This window comes from Protopterus annectens, chromosome 8.part0 (genome assembly GCF_019279795.1).
Source record: "Protopterus annectens isolate FY-2018-M chromosome 8.part0, PAN1.0, whole genome shotgun sequence".
NCBI classification, from domain to species: domain Eukaryota; kingdom Metazoa; phylum Chordata; order Ceratodontiformes; family Protopteridae; genus Protopterus; species Protopterus annectens.
In genome coordinates this window covers 1,298,312,355-1,298,328,078 of record NC_056741.1, presented here as the reverse complement: position 1 = coordinate 1,298,328,078, position 15,724 = coordinate 1,298,312,355, and the positions used below count along the sequence as shown (strand labels likewise).

The 15,724-nt window shown below is 43.2% G+C and overlaps 1 protein-coding gene across 1 annotated transcript in view; it reads left to right on the top strand.

Annotated features, from left to right (window-relative positions):
- Positions 1-15,724, top strand: part of ST3GAL4 (ST3 beta-galactoside alpha-2,3-sialyltransferase 4) — a gene marked incomplete in the record, with an annotated part of 1,396,457 nt that overhangs the window by 174,998 nt on the left and 1,205,735 nt on the right. Inside the window, 1 exon segment of the mRNA XM_044080811.1 lies at positions 5,057-5,159. Coding sequence (XP_043936746.1) covers positions 5,057-5,159 — 103 coding nt within the window.

The window sequence follows — 15,724 nt, the reverse complement described above, 5'->3', positions numbered from 1 at the left end:
CAAAACTACTGCAAAAAAGAGCCATTCAGCCAGTTACAACAGACCATTCAGAGCCCGGAATCTACTCAAGGTTCTTTTTGGTCCCCAAAAAGACGGGAGACTGGAGACCAATATTGGATCTCAGCAGACTCAAGTCTGTGAGGAAGACAAGATTCCGAATGGTCACTCTTCAGTCGATTCTGCCCTTCTTGCAGAAGGACAACTGGATGTGCTCAATAGATCTTCAGGATGTGTACTATCACATAAAAATTCACAGACGCTCCAGGAGATTTCTCTGCTTTCGGCTGGGGTCCAGTCATTTCCAGTTCAGAGCCCTGCCCTTTGGTCTCACCACAGCCCCCAGTGTGTTCACCAAATGCATGGCAGTGGTCACGGCTCACCTGAGACGTCAAGGATTCCAGGTGTTTCCGTATCTCGACGACTGGCTCCTGTCAGCCACCACCAGGCATCAGCTTGTTCAAGCCAGGGATTACACAATAAATCTTTGTTCTCATTTGGGCATCTCGATCAACTTCGAAAAGTCATCCTTATTGCCCTGCCAGTCTATTACTTTCATAGGCTAAACTTAAACACTGTTCGGATGTCAGCTACCCTTACAGACCAAAGAGTTTCAGACATTCAAAGTCATGTCAGGATCATTCTAGCCAACAAGAAAGTACAGGCCAGAATGGTACTAAAGGTATTAGGTCTCATGGCTGCGGCCATTACTCTTCTTCCCCTGGCTCGCTTCTACATGCGCCTTCTTCAGTGGATGTTGTTCACTCAGTGGTCTTACCAACAACTTCCAATGCGTCACCAAATTCTGGTGACACAGATTTGCAAAAATCATCTTGCTTGGTGGATCACTTCTCCCCAGATTCACCAAGGCAGACACTTTGTACCCCCATCCCCGTAGCCACTGTCACCACGGATGCCTCCCTGATCGGGTGGGGGGGGCATTATCAGGGCAGGATGGTTCATGGGACGTGGCAACTGCTCGAGTACCACCTGCACATAAATGTCCTAGAGATGAGAGCAGTGCTTTTAACGTTGCAAGCCCTCAACGACTCTCTTCCTGTAGGGACAATTGCAGTCCACACAGACAACATGTCTGTAGTTTGGTACATCAACAAACAGGGCGGAACCAAGTCCTACCCCTTGTGTCGAGAAGCGCTCAGACTGTGGCAATGGGCGATCTCCTCTCATCGGTTTCTGGTAGCAACGCACATCCCTGGGAAAACCAACATTTTAGCGGACAGATTGAGCAGAGCTATTCTCATGCCTCACGAGTGGTCTCTCAAGCAGGCTATAGTGGAGGAGATTTTTCTGGAACGGGGTCACCCATGTTGCGATCTTTTTGCTACTCCCCAAAACAGCAAATGCCCAGACTTCTTCTCTCTTCCCTCTGTCAGGCCATCCCCCCAGAGACGCTCTGACCCAGGATTGGCCCCAGGGACTTCTTTATGCCTTTCCTCCTTTTCCTCTGATCCCTCAAGTTATCCAGAAAGCTACCGTTTTGAGAGCCAAAATGATTCTCATTGCTCCTTATTGGCCTCGACAAATTTGGTTGCCGTTCCTCCATCGTCACCTTTTGGTGCAGCCGTGGCATCTGGACCCAGTGCCAGATCTTCTGGTTCACCAATCCGGTCAGCTGCACCGGTCTATCCCTTCTCTCAACCTCTCAGCATGGTTGCTCCACTTCCTTCCTTAGCCAGGCTTCCTTTGATCTCTAACCCTGTTAGAGACATCATAGTAGCTTCTTTAAAATCCTCTACCAGGAGGATTTATACAAGCAAATGGAAACGCTTTCTCTTATTGGGCTAAAGCCAAGAATATTGATCCCTTCACTGCCCCAGTTCAGGCAGTTTTGGACTTCTTAGCGGAGATTTTTCATGCAGGCTCCTCTTCTTCCACAGTTAGAGTTCAATTGGCTGCTATCTCGAACTTTCATGTCGGGATCGCAGATCACAATATTATGCCCCATAGGCTTTGTAGAGCCTTCTTGAAAGGAATTTTCCTGCTAAAGCCTCCAATCAGGAATCCTCCTCCTCAATGGGATCTAAATTTAGTGCTGACATCCTTGATTCTTCCCCCCTTCGAGTCAGCTGTTTCTTGCTCCCTAAAATTTCTTTCTTGGAAAACATTATTCCTAGTAGCTATTACATCGGCCAGGAGGGTGTCTGAACTTCATGCTCTATCGGTTCGACCCCCTATTTGGTCTTTCACAAGGACAGAGTATCATTGAGAACTAATCCGACCTTTTTGCCTAAGGTCGCCTCAAAGACTAATTTGAATCAATCCATTGATCTCCCTGTATTTTTTCCAAACTATTCAAACAGATCGGAACAAAAACTACATTATCTTGATGTCCACCGCCAACTCAGATATTATTTGGACAGAACTAAACAATTTAGGAAATCCGATCAACTCTTTGTTTCCTATGCGGATAACAAGAAAGGCCTTCCTGTCTCTAAAGTGACTATCTAGATGGCTTTCTTCTGTCATCTCTGAAATTTATCTGCTCAGGGGAAAGCAGCTGTGCTCAAAACCTAAAGCACATTCAACTAGGAGCTTAGCTACTTCTACAGCCTTTCAAGCTAGACTTCCTTTAGACACTATTTGTGCAGCGGCCACTTGGGCCACTCCTCATACTTTTGTTTCCCATTACAAATTGGACTTGGCCTCCAGGGACAGAGCCAGTTTTGGCCTCAAGAGTCTGTTCCATTGAGCCACCCAGGATAGAGGTGCTAGGGACGCGGTCCCATCAAGCAAGAATGAAGGCGAGATTGACAACTTAACATTAAGAAGTTATGTACCTACCATAACGTTCCATGTTAGTTGTCTTCTCTCGCCTTCTTTCTTGCGACCCTCCCTCCTTCCCCCAGGCCTGGACAGACCTTTCTACAAGGAATTATTATGCTGAAGACCATTCAGAGCTGGTCCTTCTTTCATCCTGTAGGCTTTCTTTCTTCCTTTGGGAAGTATTTATGCTTGGTGCTATTGCCCTTTGTCATCAAACGAGATCTGGGTACTTACCGCCTTGCATCATGGGATATGGGGCTGCCTCGAGCTGGTAAAAGTGACTCTCGAGCTTAGCAAGTGCCGAGTCTGAGCCGAGGATCGGCTCCGAACCCATCAAGCAAGAAAGAAGGCGAGAGAAGACAACTAACATGGAACGTTATGGTAAGTACATAACTTCTTATGTATATCTGGAGATTTTCTCCCCCGGCCTCCGCTGAAAATGGACATGTATCCAGTCGGACTATCCCGGTCAACAAATGTAAAATAAATAAAAATAAATTGTAGTCTGGCCTAATTCCATGCTGTATTCTGGAAAGTTTTTTTTCTTTTAGGTAGTTTATCAACTGTAGGCAAACACATTTTTCAAGTGATTTAGAGAGGACAAGATGGCTATAGGTCTGTAGTTTGCCAGCTGAAGAGATTTGCCCCCTTTATGTAAGGGAACAATATAAGATTGTTTACCTAGATTTGATTTATAGCTTCTTGACATACAAGATATACAAACGTATATATTATCTATGTGTGTGTGTGTATGTATGTATATGTATATATATATATATATATATATATATATATATATATATATACACATGTACACACACATATATGTATGATATATTAAAGATATACAAGTACAGATCCTGGTATGTAATGGCATCTGCTGCTGTTTTGATGCATATTACTGGAAGGTTGTTTGCTGCAAGACAGAGAGAAGGGTTTAATTTTTTGAGTAAGTTTTTTATTGTGCTGTTAGCTGTAGTAAGTGAGAATGCAGTAGTGACACTTTGTCACTTACTGCTGTATATTGGGTGTACTGAATGTTGATGTCTTGCTCATCTGGAAATGAGTAAGGTTGTATTTTTCTTTTATAGGGTAGAAAGGGTTGTGTATATCCCCGTGCGTGGGGTTTGCACAGATTGTAAACTCGAAGTTAATATGAATAAAAATTGAAAAGAAAAGCTTGGAGAGGCAGCTTGGGGTGGGGGTATGTTGTGGTTGGGTTGCCATACTTGGGGGGGGGGCGCAGGCATCATTCACCTAAGCGAGTCATGTTTTGTTCTCAACCCATATTCTCCAGGGCTGCAAGAACAAGAAGGAATCAAAGGTGGCACAGACAGCACGGCCTTCTCTGTTGTACCACAGTCATGCTAATTTGGGTCCAGGAATATTTACCGAATTCACAGTTTACTGAAACAAATGCTTGCGCACAGTTTCGCGAAAGTGCTTTTTCACAGAAAATGCACATTCGCGAAATAAAGAAGATTAAAAACATTGCAATAGGGCTGTTAGTGAAATCCCGACACAGAGGGGATAGGGGAATATTCCCTTTTTCCCCATCTGTAGCGCAATCTTGGAGTGAGAATATAAAAGTAGTGAGGGTGTGGGGGTGCAGGGGGGCTTGCCCCATGCATAAGTGTGATTAATATTTTTTTTATTACTGTTTCGCGAAAGTGCATATTCGGTGAAAAAGCACTTTTGAGAAGTTGTGCGTGAGCGTTTGTGTTTCGGTAAAGTGTGAATCTGGTAAATAGTCCTAGATCTGCTGATTTCCATGTTGAAGGATTTCTGCTTTGCCTAGAGGTGGGTATTGCACTACCTTTTGAACCCAGGCCAGATGTGGGACCTTTTGTAGCAGAAGCTGCAAATGCTGTGATTGCTGAAGCAGTGGACCTAACTGAGCATCTACAGTTGTGCTAAGTTCCTAGCACAACTATATATGTATGTGTGTGTGTGTGTGTGTGTGTGTATATATATATATATATATATATATATATAAAATCTTTTTTTTTGACTGTTGTGCAAACACTGCTTTTGTTCAGTTTTCATTTTGTGGTCTTAATCGGTCAGATTTTGAATTATAACATTAAAAGCTATAAATGCAGGCATATCTAAAACCAGTTATCACATTTTCTTGCTCTATAATTAAAGCTATCACATTGGTTAGCGCATTTTCCCTAACTTTTCTAGAATGCATATTGTGAACATCCAGAAAGTCCAAATCTGCCCATGAATCTTGTGTATTTTTTAGTACTGATTCTTATTTTTTCCTCCCTAGCATTCAAGTCATTGATGCAAGCTTTGTTTATCATCATTACCATCATTGTGGCTAGTGAGTTAGTGGGCTTGCATCATCCGTGGGCCTCTCTGACAAACGCATGGTAAGAGAAGTATTTGATTTCCATTTGATTTTTTTCCTTTGCTTTAATACTCACTTCTTCATTGCTTTAGCAATAATTGTTTGGCATTGCATAAAAGTATGTATTCCATTACTTGATCACTTCCTTTCATGACTTAGAACTCCTGCTCTGCACATATATAATCAAAGATTTTCAAGCTGTGTATCGTAGGTAAATGCATGAGTATGTGCTTGTGCCATCATTTGGATTTATTGTAGTGTTTAGATACAATGAGTATACATTAAAAAAATGTAAGCTTTGCACCTCAAAGAGGAGTAAAATGTCAGGGATTGGAATCAAGATTGTGTAAAAATAAATAAATAAATGGATAGGTATGTTAAAATAATTATAGGAATAAACTCAGACCTACCCTAGTTGCATGTTTGCATTATTTTCACTAAAACTGTGCATAAAGTGCACATGTAACTAGCCAGAAAAAAAGAAGTTGATCAAGAATTAAGTATTTATATTTGGACTGCTGGCCAGAGATTGCCTTCCCTATTCAGAGTATGGGCAAAGAGAAAGAACTAGGGGGATCCTCAGTAAAAGACCAGCACTGGTCGAGTTATTAAAATGTCGAACAGAAGCTGCTGTTAAAAACGGAATAATTAGTAGAGCGTACAGAATATTGCATGATAACTATAAAAATCTGTCAGAGGATGTTGGAAAGGATTGGGAAGAGACTGGATAAGCAATTCACAAAGAAACATGGGGGGGGGGTATGTTTGTCTCCCAAATATACAACAAAGTCTAGAAGATTTAGTATCTTTGCTTGGAAGGTTTACATAGTATTCTTATACCCCAAGTAGACTTCAAAGAATTCTCCTCATGTAGACAGCTAATGTAAGAGTTGCGATGGGGAAGAGAAAGGTAAATGGGAATGTATTTTCTGGGAGTGTAATGAGTTGGCAGACTTTAAAGATTCACTGCATACTGCTATGTCAGAATATACTGGGTGAGCAAATAGGTGTATCTAAGGAAATGATTTTTTGAGCTATGGTACAGAATCAGAATTGCCTGGACATAGCCTTACTGAGTCTCATGGTGGTTGGCAAAAAAGCAATTACTAGAAAATGGAAATTAGTCTAAACCAGCTTTACTAGACTTATTGAATATAGTAAGAAGTAAAACAACTGGAACTGGGATCTTTAGAAAATGGTAGGAGCAAATTACATAGGAAAAAATGGGAATTGTGGGAACAGTGCATGCAGAGGAAGGAACTAGGTCTAAAAGAAGGCAGGATTTGAATGAGCTATGTAATGTTTGAGTGACAGTGACTAGTTATGTGAGTGATGTATGTTCTTCTTTCGGCTTTTCCCGGTTTGGGGTCGCCACAGCGGAACTCCAGTCCGCTAATGATTGGCAGTTGATTTTTCACGGGTGCCGAGGTGCCAGCTTGACGTCCAACCTTCAGCGAAGGCATGCCCATTCTATGCATGTCTTTTGAACGCCACTCAACCGCAGGGAGGACATGAAGACTCCGCACAGAAGACGCTCCAGCCGAGAATCGAACTGGAGAACCTCTTGCTGTGAGGCAACAGTGCAACTCTGCACCACTGCGGCTTATATAAGTGAGTGATGTATAATGTGTACAAATAAAACTGTCAGTATGGTTATTCAGTTCTATAAATGTGTGATTGCCTATGCCATATGTGATAACTTAGTAAAGATATTTCTTTAAAAAAGTCAATCCATGAATGCAACATGCAACTTAACCATGAAACTTGAGGTATATATTTTTTTTATTTTCATTGAGAATTCTACCCATTAAGCAACAGGTGTGTTGTAATGTGAGTGTGGAAAAGGAGCTGTCAAACTTGTTCTATAAAATGCCTGCAGTAACAGTAAAAAAAATGTTTACAGATAGTATGCAGCTCCTTTCAGCTGTGACTTGGATGCCTTTTTTGTTTTCTTTTTTACATGTGATATGTAGATGCACCAGTGAAGGTTGTCTGATTTAGAGTACTGGGAGCTATCTGTTTTGTTTCTTATGCAGCTTTGTCTCAATTTTACAAATTGTAGGCAGCTTGCATCAGATACCTCAAGTCCACAGTGACTGTAATATTCAGTGTACAGAAGAGCAGTTGAAGTGTGAAGCAGATGGAATAAAAATTAGCACTTTCAAATCAGATGTTATGGCTTTCCCCTTGAAGAGTGGACTGTTAAATGATGCTAACACCTTATCATGGTAAAGGTGCAATTGTAAAGCATGTGTTAGTGACCATTAATTGAAGCAGTTCAGTAAAACTTTAAAAAATAAGCTTTGTGCTGACTTACCACTAGCTTAGAAAGCAGGCTGAATAGTTTGACTAGTTTGGTGACAAGTTTAGTAAGAAGAAAAATGAAGTTAATAAACTAAGAATGTTGTAGAGAAATGTTTGACGTCATATCCTCTAATAATTGCAGTGGGAGATTTAGACCTTTATGCCCTCCCGTTTTAATCTGGTGCAAAAATAAATAAGAAAAAGATGAAAAATAAGCTTTTTCCTGTTCTGGTTGAAATTGGAAACTGTACCATAAAAGGGTTGCATAGTTTAGAGTATACCTCATTTGCCTGTGTGTTTTCCCATTTCAACCCATATTGGCATTTTATGCATTTTAGTATTTTGTGACAAGTCTCAATGGAAAATGCAATTATAGGAGTCAAGTCAGGTGACCTGATCTCTTAAGATCCTGAGTAGCTCCTCCAACTGTATTTCCCATCTTGACTGAAAAAGTACTACAGAGGGTGACCAGAAGTAGTGCATTTAAATGAGATGCGTGGAGATGAGGAACAAAGAGAATCAGGTATGCAAAGGACAACTGCAGGCTAAACCGTACACTTTTTTTTTTTTTTTTTTAAACATTGCTATTTCTTTATGCAAAAATGTTACTGTGTCTTGAAGTTGCACTTTCCACGTTTTGTGCTGGAAGGGAAGATGTGAGTATGGGAAGCAGATTCTTCATAAAGATAGACACGAGCAGTGCCCTTTTTGGGTGTTGCCCACATCCATATGTGGTTTGAGATTTGTCAGGCATTTGTCTCCAAGGCACTCTGCAGGCATCTGTTATACTTCTATTCACATGTTGCAGTATTCATAACACTAGGGAGTTGCTGCCTGCAGCCAGTATACCAGTGTCTTTGCTTCAGGAGGGTACTTGTGACGTCCCTTGTCAGGGCCATAAACCAGCGTAGGGTATAAAGGTGACATCTGCACTCACCCTCGTTTTCCTGTCACAGTGAACACTGGACTCCTGTTCACCAGTTCTGAAAGCAGATTGTGTTTTCCAATGACTGTTAAAAGTCTCCAGACCAGGCCACTCTTGCTGATGCAGATAAGTGCCCTGTTGGTTTTTTTCATTACCTTTGATTATTAAGTCTTGCATGTCAGCTAGAAAGGGGAAGTGTGGTTGTGGGAGACAAATTCCTCAAAAGGACTCTCACGAGAAGTGGGTTTTTTGCTTAGACGAGGCCCACAACCATATGTCCTGCCCTATTTGCAAATCCTACGTACCATAAACCCTTCTTGCTGCACTAAAATTGTATTTAGAAAATCAGAGACTCTGACGTCTTGTGCTCAGGATGGAAGGGGGGTAGGTCCGTCCGAAGAGCCGTCGAGGAAGAAGGCCAAGAAAGTTAGGCCGGAATCCCACTCTGCGCCTCAGGTGTCCAAGACTGTTCCTGAGGCTGATGAAAGCCTGGCATTTTCCCAGACATCTGTTTCCAAGCTAGGGTGGCAGAAACATTTAGTACGTCTGCTGAGGCTGTTCAGCTATCAGGTCCTGATGGCGGAGGGGAACCACGTCTCAGTCAGAGGGCTTTGCTCCTTCACATCCACCCAGGCAGACGTCTGCTCAGGTTCTCTCCCCACCAGTTACTCCTTTAAAGAAAAAGCAAAAAGTTAAACACCCTGAAACCCAACCAGTTCCTGGATGGGAAGTTTTTTTCTCAAAACCTTTTTAAGGTTTTTCAGGCTTTACAGACACAATCGGCCCCACCAGCCCCTTCACATCTACCTACTTTACAGGTATCAGAGGAAGTGTACTCCTCTTCAGATGAATCTGTTTCATATGAATCTAAAATAGTCCCCAAAGGATTTCATCACCCCAGATGAGGAAGACTCCATTACTCCCGAGTCTCCAGGGGAAGAAATCATCTTTGGGGAGACCATCTCCCTTATGAGGGAGCATTTTAAATGGCAGGCATCTGAAGTTTCTGACGCCAAGAAAAGGTACTTAACCTTCTCCTTCAGCAGTGGCCCCCCTTGCGACTTGCCTTCCAGGATGCTTACTTGGCTGCTTCTCTATCCCCTAACTCTCAACTACCAGCAGACCCAGCAGTTATTGCGGTCTCTGCTGACAAATCATCTAGGCACCTACCCTCGACTGCTCTTTATCCCACAGACAGTAAATTCATTGACAGAATAGGGAAGAAAGTTTATACCTCCTCAACTTTGGCTATTAGAGCTCTCGACTACCAAACGCATATGGCTAGACCTGTCCTGGATACCATTACCAAGGCCTACACATTACTATCTGAGGCTCCAGATTCTCCCATTAAAGCACAAATAAATACCCTGCTCTCCACTGCATCCCAAGTAACTAGGCACTCAAAGTGTAGCTATGCTGTGGAAGACTCATCTAAGTCTGCTGCATTTACCCTTGGGTGAGACTACAACCCCTATCCATGGATGTGCAAACAAAATTGTTGTATGCACCACTAAATAACAAAGCTCTGTTCAGACAAGCCTCAGCACAACTCCTAAAATCATTTCAGGAAAAGGGTAAGGAACTGCAAAACCTTAAACACCTACTGGTGTCTTCTAGTTCAGGATACCACAGGAATTATCCACAATTACCTTACTTTATCAGAAGGCAGTCCCCTCACTCTGCTCCACAATCTAAAGGACGCAGACAAACAAGGAAAAACTCTACTCTTAGCTTTCCAACCAGTTCATCCACTACACCCTTTCGAGGCTAGTCTGACCACTCCAGACTGCCTCCTATGTGACTACCCACCCTTGCACCAAAAAAAAACACTTTCCCTCCATCTCACCCTCTCCCTTCCCTCCTGGTGGATAAGCACATCAGAACAATGGGTGCTCTCCATCATTCAGTCAGGCTTTCATGACTTGGATGCTACCCCACTTTTGTGGTATCCTTCAACCACCTGCCAGCCAAACCCACCCTTTTCCCCCTATCATTCAACAACTTCTAGTTCAAGGTACCATAGAACAGGTACCATGCCATCAAAGAAACATAGGCTTTTACTCCAGAATGTTTCTGGTACCAAGGAAGGACAGCCCATGGAGGCCAATCCTAGACTTTTATCTTTTCTAAACCTCTTTCTCAAAGTTCCCAGTTTCAAAATGATTATCTTACCCCTGCTCTTACCACTCATTCCAACGCAGGCTTTCATGGTAGCCCTGGATTTGAAGGATGCGTACCTACAACATCCCTATTCACCCAGATTACAGGAAATGCCTCAGATATACAATAGACTGTTGCCATTTGCAATTCTCTGCCTTGCCCTTTGGACTCTCTACTGCTCCCCAAGTCTTCACAAAGTGCCTGCTCCCTGTCATTACTCACTGCAGGACTCTGTATTCAGATATACTCATACCTGGATGACCTGCTCATTCTTCATCAAGACCACCCAGCCCTCCTACTTCATCTACAACAGGTAATCTCCATCCTTTCTCAGCTAGGGTTCACCATAAACCACGAAGTCTCACCTGATCCCCTTCCAAGATCTGTTTTTCTTGGGATGCAGGATCAGAACAGACAAAATGAAAGCCTTCATTCTAGATCAAAGAATCCTAGAACTTTGTCTGTACTTACAAAAACTTCTCTCCCACACTTTCTTGCCAGCTTGAGAAATTTTGAGTCCTAGGCCACATAGCATCACTCATATCCATGTTGCCCTTGGCAAAACTCCACATGCAGAAAATCCAGTGGGTCCTGAAAAACTTATGGAGCCAACACTCCCAGCACCTGGATAACCCCCCTCCTCTTACTTCAGTGTTTGAAGAAGGAACTCTAGTAGTGGATATCAGCTCTCCACCTCAACTAAGGGACCCACCTTCAGGTCCCTGCGACCCTCCAACAGGTCTCCACAGATGCTTCCGACCTGGGGTGGGGGGCAGTGCTACTTACAAACCAAAAACAACTCTCGGTGCAAGGCACTTGGTCCAGCCCAAGACAAAAGGACCACATCAACATCAAAGAAATGATGGCTTTACACTTGACCCTATTAACCTTCATATCAGCCCTTCAGCCAGGAACCCTGAAATTAATCACAGACAAATTAATCAGACAATATAATGGTCCTGTGGTACATAAGCAGAGGGGAATAAAGTCCTGTCCTCCGTGCAGCCTAGCAATCCAGATCTGGAACCTAGCAGTATCTCTCCACATTCATTTGGTACTTGTTTATATCCCTTCAGCAGAGAATGTCATGGCAAACTTCCTGAGCCGAACTTCAGCTCCAAGTCACAAATGGATGCTTCACAGGGAAGTATTTCTGGACATAATCCAAAAGGTGGGGTATTCCACAAACAGATCTTTTTGCCTTTGCCCAGAACAGACATGCCCAAATTCTGCACAAGGAATCTGCATCCACAAGCATGGAAAGTGTACGTCTTCTCCTTCTCTTGGGAGGAAATGTACCTTTATGCTTCCCCCTTCACCTTAATTCAGAAAGAAGTTCTGAAAATAAGAGGGACAACCCAAAAATCCTACTGGTGACCCCCTTTTGGCCAAGACAGCATTGGTTTCCCCTCCTACACCTACTAGCCAAGGGCAATCACCACAGGTTACCCCACCAAATAGACCTGCTCACACAGGACACAGGATCCCTACTACACCCTCCCTACTACACCTCAGATGAACAATCTGAAATTAACCTTGTGTGATACGGTTCTGATCCCCTACAGGCACATATACTCAGAGGACATACTCACTGTTCTGCAGGAGGCCAGAAAACCTAGTACTAGGAGAAACTATGTAGCCAAATGGAACAGATTCTCTCACTGGTGTCAAAAAAAAAACAGGACCCTCTGACTACCTATATACCTATGGTCCTTTTCTGTTTGTGTGAGCTGCTTCACTCCGGACTAACATACTCATCAAAGTACATGTATCTGCCATCTCTGCCTGTCTGCCTATCTTCCCTCCTCTGGCTTCTAGACTGGAGGTCAAACTTTTCTTCAAAGGGGTTCTTCACATCAGGCCTCCCAGGAAACCTATCCCTCCCCCTCGGGACCTGAACTTTGTACTAGAAAAACGTACATTGCCACCCTTTGAACCAGCCCATTCAGTATCCCTGAAGCTATGCACACTGAAAACAGTGCTACTAGTGGCCCTTACATCCACCAGGTGGGTATCGGAGATACCAGCTCTCATGGTTACCTCCCCCTACCTTATTTTCCACAAGGACAGAGTTGCTCTCAGGACCAACCCTTCCTTCATGCTGAAGGTGGTTAATGAGCTTTCACTAAACCAGACCATTAACCTACCGGTTTTCTACCCTCAACCATAAAATTCCTCAAAGGTGTCTCCATTCTTTGGATGTCCACAGACAACTGAGGTATTACCTAGACAAAACCAAACCTATCAGAAAGTTGGATCAACTTTTCGTCTCCTTCCGCCCGAGAGCTCTAGGGAAGGCAGTCTTCAAGCAAACCATTACCTTATGCTACTCCTACCATGGGAAATCCCTGCACGGTCAAGTCAAACCCCATTCCACCAGGGCAGCTGCTTCCTCAGCTGCCTTTTTCAAAGGAATTGACTACGCTTCCATCCTGGAAGCTGCCACTTGGACTTCTGTCCACACCTTTACCAAACATTGCAAACTGGACCTAGTCTCTAGAGCTAGGGCAGGGTTTTCCAGGTCCATCTTCCAAGGACTCATTGACCAGGGAACCCAATCCTCCACCCAGAACCATATCTAAAAGCTCTGATACTCTCCCTACTGTTGTGAATACTGCAACATGTGAATAGAAGGATATAGAATAGTTGTGTAAGAACTTACCATAATCTTAAATGTCCTTCTCTTCCATGTTGCAGTATTCAGTCCCCCCCCCTACCCCTCTACCTTACCAGCTTACATACCATGTGGACTTGTGGGAACATAACCCTTCTATCCCCCAGTTCTCCACTAAACACAAACTTCCTGCTACCCTCACTCTAGCCTATATGCAATTCTAAGGGCTCCCTTGGGACCCTTATACCCACAGGAGTACTACTGTATGCGGCAGTTCATTTTGAGGAGGGTGTGTGCAGACGTCACCTTTGTACCCTACGTCGGTATGGCCCTGACAAGGGACGTCACATGTACCCTCCTGAAGGCAAAGACTTTGGTATACTGGCCAGAAGGTGGCACTGCAGTCAGCAACTCCCTATTATGAATACTGCAACATGGAAGAGAAGGACATCTAAGGTTATGGTAAGTTCTTATAGGTTCATAGGTAGGTACTAGGCTATCTGCCTGAGAGCATTTATAAGCCTAGCCAGAGTGTCTGCTTTCGCCACCCCATTGATTAATTAACTGATCCTCTGTCAAGCAGAGCCAATGAAGTGATCCCAGAGGTGTATTTTCTGTTACCCATCCACTTGTCAAGATTTCTCTTGAGTGTTAGTGAGGTGCTCTGCCTGATGTAATTTGGAATTTTGTTCCAAAGCATGGGGAGTCTCTGTGACAGGAATCTATCCCTCCAGCATGTTTTATTTATTGTTGTGGCGAGGTTTAGCTCACTAGAGCGCGTGGCTTGCAGTGACTTGGATTTCTTTAGATGGAGCATGTCCATCAATTCTGAGTTGGACATGGCTTTGTAAGTCGGGCAGAGATCACCTCTGAGTAAGCGATATGCCACTGAGTACAGCCACAGTTTTTTTCAGTCGGGCTGCATAGGACATATGTTTGAGACCAGTAATCCTCTTGGTGAGGTACTTTTGTGGTTTTTTCCAGCTGTTGGAAGTGTCTTGTGAGGTACTTCACAAATGGGGCATTTATGATGGGTCTAATGAGTGACGAGTAGAGGGGCACTATAACCTCTTTATTTCTAGATGTAAACCCTTTAGTAATTAGATGGGCCACATAGAAGGATTTCCTAACCACTTTGGTAATATGATTGTCAAAGGAGAGATTACTATATACCTGGGTCCCCAGATCTCTTATTACCTTTTCTGTATTAAGGGCTGCCACCTATGTGGTAATTCATGAGTGTTTTGTTTTTCCCAAACTGGATGACTATGCATTTTTTGGCATTTAGCTGAGCATGGAGCCATCTTTAAATTTCTAGTCTCCCACCAGGACACAAGTGCTCTTCAGCAATTACATTCTGCTTGCCGGCAAGCCATTAGACCTCAGGTATTTAAAGTGTTCAGATTTGTAAAGTAATATTTACTTTTTTCTCTTGTCTTGGTTGGCTCTGCCCCGCTCCGTTCGCCCTCGCTAACGCTTGGGCTCTCTCCGCTCCCCTACCCTGCCCCCTATTCCCTCCCGCCCCCACTACCTCTACATTTATAGTAATCACAGCCACACCCACAGCTCACCCTCACATCACCTCCACCAATCACTGCTCCTCAAGTCATATCACATTATACCACACCAACTTGCTGCACACAAAATACTTCCAATCACTCTCATTCCCACTAGGCATTTTTTACTTCACCCACACTACTTCCCCATCCACATATAGTGCAACCCTATAATTCCTATTCAGACCCCCCACCTAGAAACAACTTAAACTTTATAACCATGACTATCACACAACTAAGTCTAGTCTGCCTTCTCATAATTCTTTACAACACCACAAGTTATCACTCTAGCAATATCCCTAAACTTAGTAGCACAACACTACATTATGCACTCTCGTATACAGACACCACACATTATAATAATATCTGCCCACAGTTATTCAAGAACTACATAACGGACCAATTCAGAACTAAACACATATGCTCTCATTCCTACTCTAAAAAAACACCATACTTTCTCACACTCCTCACCAAACTCCAACATCTGTATAACCATTTTAACTCCAGGCTCACCATAAGTGGGGATATCCAACCCAACCGAGGCCCAAATCCATCCTGTCCAACACAAACTGCTCCAACACAAATGTCAGAACATAACACCCCCACTTTCTTCATCCTTGGGCAAATCAACAACAGCAGCAAAACCAACCATCTTTTAATGTAAATATTAATATTAGAAGTATCAAAAATAAAATACCTGAACTCCAAGCCACAATAGCACACTACTCCCCAGACATAGTTGCTTTAACAGAAACCTGGCTAAATAAAAACATAGCTAACTCAGAAGTTCTCCCTACTGGCTACAGTATCATTAGACAAGACAGACCACTTCGTAAAGGGGGTGGAACTGCCTTACTGTACAAGTCCAGCTTAACTGTCCATCAATTACCAAACTCCTACCCCTCCCCCAATAATTGGGACATACTTCTCTTAACTTCAACTTCACCCTAAAAAGGTCATCACCACAATTGTGATCTATATTCCACCTAGTAATACACCTGCTAGCCTTGAAAACTTCTTATCCTGGT